Below are 5,053 nucleotides of genomic sequence, written 5' to 3' on the forward strand. Positions count from 1 at the left end.
ATAACGCATTTTGACACTTCTAACTATCTCAAATAATTATACTCATATTTCTGACACTATAGTGAGTGATAACACTGACTATGTTGACAGACTAAAATTTGTGCGATTGGTCGATTCATAAAAACTTATGGAGTTTTTACGAGATTCCTAAAGTCAATAGAAATTTTACCAGTGAATTTCTAGTAGGTTGTTAGATCTAGCATTTGGAGAATGAGCATTACTTACAGGGGATCGAAACTACCATGAAGGACATCATGGCCTTTTTGTCCCACCAGAAGACCAATGACACCCCTAGTGAGAGTAAGGAAAATAGCTCTACGTTTCCATCGAACAACGAAGAGTCTACAACCACTATTGTGCACATACGGTTTACAAAAATGGATTTTCAATTTTTGGAGTTTGATCCTATAGAGTGGCTTAACACCCGTGCCCAGCACTCCGCCCAATTTGTTTTTTAGTTTATACGTATGAAAAGCCATTTGGGATTGTGAGTAAAATTTTTGGAAAAGAGTACGAGGTTAGAATTTTTTGGTGCAATATGATTTTTCAATAGGTTTGATAATTAAGTTTAAAATCTTTTAATGGACCAAGTGGATTTTCACCCGAAAAGTTTTTGGGACAACTACTTTTTTTTAGGTTGAGTCGAGGCCCAGAACTTAGAGAAAAAGCCCATGTATTAATCCCATGTAAGATCCAAGACATGGGCCAAATTTTGTCAGCTTAAAGAGCCCTAACCCATGAAAACAATTCCAGACTCCACGACATGCACAGTTTCACTTTCGTTCCCACTGCATGCACGCTTCATTAATATACGTGTTTCACGGCTTGCCAATGCACATCTGGTGGTGTTTCTGCGTTAGAAAGTCTGAGACAACTGGTGGCTCGTCTGTTGTGTTTTTACATTAGAAAGCCAACTCCGTGCGTCCCAGCCACCATTAGCACCACCACGAACCCAACAACCCCTATTTTTAGCAACCGAAACAGAGCACCTGCTCTATCCACGTCGAGCCACAACCCAGCCACCGACAACGCCAACTCTCTTTGCATTGTCATTACTTGCCTAGAAAACACTGGCTGTTGCCACCCCAGGTCTGTCATTCGTTGACCTTCTCGATAAGCCCACAACCTCGTTTCCCCTCACGACACCCTTTGTCTATCGCATCTCACAGTGAATTTCATCTCCCTCCCTCACGTTTTGCTCTCTCACATCGTGTTTCTCTCTCTCTCTCTCTCTAGTGTTTAGCTGCTCAACTCAATCGTGTCTTCACTGACCACCCAATTCTGCCACGCCATGCTCTCTATCGCGGGTCCTCTGTGCTCGTTGGGTAAGCCACGCCGCACATCTCTTTGGTTCTAAATCAATATGTGTTTTGTTTTAAAATGGGCATTAAGTTTTTATTTCAATCTGTCGAACGTGATTGTATTTTGTTTATTTCCCAAAACACCTTTGTTAACAAACTAGTTTCATGTGGGCTGCAAGTTTTTCTTTGGAGTTAGACGCTTGTGGTCTTATATTATCAAGTTAGTATTTTAGATACTGATGAATTTAACAGAATATTTTATTAAGTGATTATTGATAAATTTGGGAAGTGATGCTATTTTTAGGATTATGAGAATTTTAGACATTTAGGAAAAATATGTTATTTTAGTATTTCAGGTTTAAGAATCGAGTTGAAATTTATGGGAGTTACATGACAATTTTATAGGTGACAATTGATTTTTGTTCAGTACTGCTATAGAGAAATTCTGATAAGATAAGAAGTTCAGGTAAGTGGGGTTCTTATACTAGACTTTGCATAAAAATAAAATGGCCTGAGGTTAATTTTGGAAAATATACATGTTTTGTTATGACAAGAAATTTTGAAACTACCTCAATTATTTGTTTTGTATTACTCATAAAATTCTGTATAAGAAAAAAGTATTGTCTGTCATGACTGATGTACATGAGTTTATTTTTGACATTCTGTTTTTAAACTATGCAAAAAGAGTGAATATGAAAATTTGTGCATAACTTATATTTTTGTGATCTGATTATGTTTAGTACTCTGTTTTGATAAGATGTGGCATCTGAAAATCCTTTTGCAGGACTATTTGGTTCTGTATCTGATTTTGTTTTTGCTCTATTTAGTTAGAAACCCTACCACGGGGGTTTTACATGCTTCTGTTTTGAAATTATATGGTCTTGCCACGGGAAAGAATAGTGGTATTTTGTTTCAGTTCTGATATGCATCTGTTGGGTTATCCGTAGATGCACAACCCTACCACGGGGTTAAACATGACCTCTGTTATGATATGATGCTCTGATATGATGATGATGATGAATCAGATATGTTATGCCAAAGTACTTTGGAAGATTCACATTTTGTTTATGCTCAGTTGACCACCGGGGTTTGCACAACCCTACCACAGTTATGCTATGCCAAAGGAATTTCGAATAAGAATATTTTTTTGAACTTTCGCTCTGATATTTTCACATGTACTGGCTCTACATTCTAAAAGTAAAAAATATTTTTCTTCAACATTCTGAATTATGTAAATGTTCATGTTTTGCATACTAGTATATGTTATCTGCTTACTGAGTTGTTGATAACTCACTCTTTATCTCCAAATATTTTTCAGATAATCTTGATAGTTCTGATGGAGAGCAAGAGAAGGTAATGTTGGAAAGGTTTGATATTCGTAGAAGAATAAGTGTCTGAGGGTACAAGTACTTATTTGAGAGTCATAGTTAGTAAATTGATTATTTTCGACTTTTTTGATATAATAAGTTAAGGATATTTTGAAGTCTTTGGAGAGTTTTTAATTTATTTTATTGAGAAATTCTTTGTTGTCCTTATGAAGAAAAATAGATATTTAAGTTGAGTAAATGAATTAATATTTTATGCAGTTTTCTAGATTTTATAATTATAGTATTGAAGTTGATATTAAGAAGTAAAAGTTAACTTTTCGGACCTCCGAATTTTACAGTGGCTCAATCAAGTTGAATAGTTCTGACTTTCAAGAAACCATGACTAATCAGCTATTATCTTTGGCACTGATCCATTTAGAAGCCGGACTAAATTAGTTGTGGCAGTGATTTCTAGGATTGGCCAAATTAGTGGAAGGCAATGATTGCTGCAAACAGGGGCGACAGGTGGACAAATTTTCCTTCATTCCCAATGCAGCTAATTAAAGAAGGGCTCATGGATCCTTGCATGCACTGGTTGGAGTTGTCGACCCGAGAACTAGGTGAGTAGATGCTTTCATTAAATAACTTCCAATGATAGTTCTCATGACTCAGAAAGTTGCACGAGTTATATGTTTAATTGCCCCTAAAAATGTAAGCAATAATATGGGTTCTGAAATTGAATGGATGAGATTTCATAGAAGTCTTGTATAGCTAGCTGTAGTTCCTCGTACATTCTTTTGTATAGATACATATTTTTAGATTTTTTTTAACACTAAACTTTTTTGGCAATAGGGTATATTTCTACACCACAAATAAGAGTAGAGGTGCGAAGTTTAGCGGTACTTTCCCCTATAAAGGTAAGCAATAGTATGCATTTCGAAATTGAGTGGATGAGATTTTCATAGAAGTAACAAAGATGTTGTCCACAATAATACAGTACTGCAAATTTTTATAGATATGTAACTGTTTGGAAACCAGAGACTCACATACATAAAAATTGAGAGGATATAAAATGAGCAATGCATTATATTTGTATGAGATTGATTCTAGTTCCTAAACTTATGCCGTTGGATAAGAGGCTTGCATTGCTATACCACATAGGCCTTCCTCTGCATCAACATCTCTTTGCATTCGTATGTACCCTTCTTCACCCCATTCAGTACCCCACGAGTTCTTCACCAACCAATACTTGGTTCCGTCATTAGTGATCCCATAACCAACAGCGGTAACACCATGGTCTAGGCTAGTGCCACATTCTCCTGTAAAAATACCACTTGAATAGAACTGGAAATCGGAACCTCCAGCATCTATGGCAACAGAAACTGGTTGATTAGCTACAGCCTTAAGAAGTGCCTTTTCGCTATTGGCTGGCACATCTTCATGGCCATTTATCTTGGCTGCATGGTTGGCTTCTTCCTTTGTATTGCAGGTTCCATCAACACCCTTGTAAGGATAGTTGGCTTCTGTAGTGAGGCCTTGATTATGTTGGATGAATTGGAATGCATTGTCCATTAAACCGCCACCACATCCTTGGTCGATTCCTTTAACATCACAGTCGACCAACTCTTGCTCAGACAAAGAGATTAATTGACCAGTTGATAACTTAGTGATTCCTTCCATGGCTGCCACTGCTGAAAAGGCCCAACAACATCCTACATTTCATCACAAGAAAGAGTTAGCAATCTTACAGTTCATATAGTTCTTTTTAAAATTCGGTACTTACCACATTGGCCTTGGTCTTTGATGGGTGTTACTGCTCCTTTCTTTCTCCAGTCCATTGCAGAAGGCAACATAGTTACATTCTCATATTTGAAAGAAAAGGTTTTTTTCGAGCACTCGTGCGCCATGAATCTATTTCGTGTGGCTATGAACTCTTCATTTGTTAGATCTGCAAATTGGTTGATTCCTAACTTGTAAGGTTTGTTTCTTGCACCATTAAATGATTCGATATATGCCACATTTGCTTTGAATATTTTGAAACGCTTCTCCTTCTCATAAGTGTCCTCATATACACGTCTATAAAGAGTCATCCATTGCTCATACTTCTCATGCATTGCTACATCTTGGAGGGTGCGAGCAGCAGCTTGAGAAGCCAAAGCTCCCAAAGTGAGGACTAAAGCCAAACAAGCATATTGGCAATGGTTAGTGAATCCCATGATTTGTACTGGTTATAGATATGAATTGATAAACTGAATAAGTGACTAACATAGTTGCCATTGAGGTTTTTATAGAGACAATCGTCCCTGAATTTCAAACTAGTCTATGGCAACGTTAGAGGAAAACTTGTTCATCATCGTGCCTGAGAGAATTTCTTGATTTGGACCCGGGAAACTATCCAATTTTGTTATTTTTCGAATGGTCTCTTGAAGTTTCTTGCTCTATGCT

At 37.1% G+C, this 5,053-nt stretch overlaps 1 protein-coding gene across 1 annotated transcript; it reads right to left on the reverse strand.

Moving 5' to 3' along the window:
• Positions 1-3,727: 3,727 nt before the first annotated feature.
• On the reverse strand, positions 3,728-4,824 carry LOC121250522 (senescence-specific cysteine protease SAG39-like). The gene is made up of 2 exons (XM_041149650.1): positions 4,392-4,824; positions 3,728-4,320 (listed from the first exon to the last, which is right to left on the reverse strand). Exons 1-2 carry the CDS (start codon positions 4,822-4,824, stop codon positions 3,728-3,730), a joined length of 1,026 nt encoding a protein of 341 aa, XP_041005584.1.
• Between the last annotated feature and the right edge of the window lie 229 nt (positions 4,825-5,053).

This window comes from Juglans microcarpa x Juglans regia, chromosome 2D (assembly GCF_004785595.1).
Source record: "Juglans microcarpa x Juglans regia isolate MS1-56 chromosome 2D, Jm3101_v1.0, whole genome shotgun sequence".
Lineage (NCBI taxonomy): Eukaryota > Viridiplantae > Streptophyta > Magnoliopsida > Fagales > Juglandaceae > Juglans > Juglans microcarpa x Juglans regia.

Excerpts from the sequence above, each read along its gene's own strand:
- LOC121250522 (XM_041149650.1), bottom strand. The coding sequence starts at position 4,824 with ATGGGATTCACTAACCATTGCCAATATGCTTGTTTGGCTTTAGTCCTC. Across the intron at positions 4,321-4,391 it reads CAAAGACCAAGGCCAATGTG|GATGTTGTTGGGCCTTTTCA; the intron begins GTAAGTACCGAA and ends GATGAAATGTAG.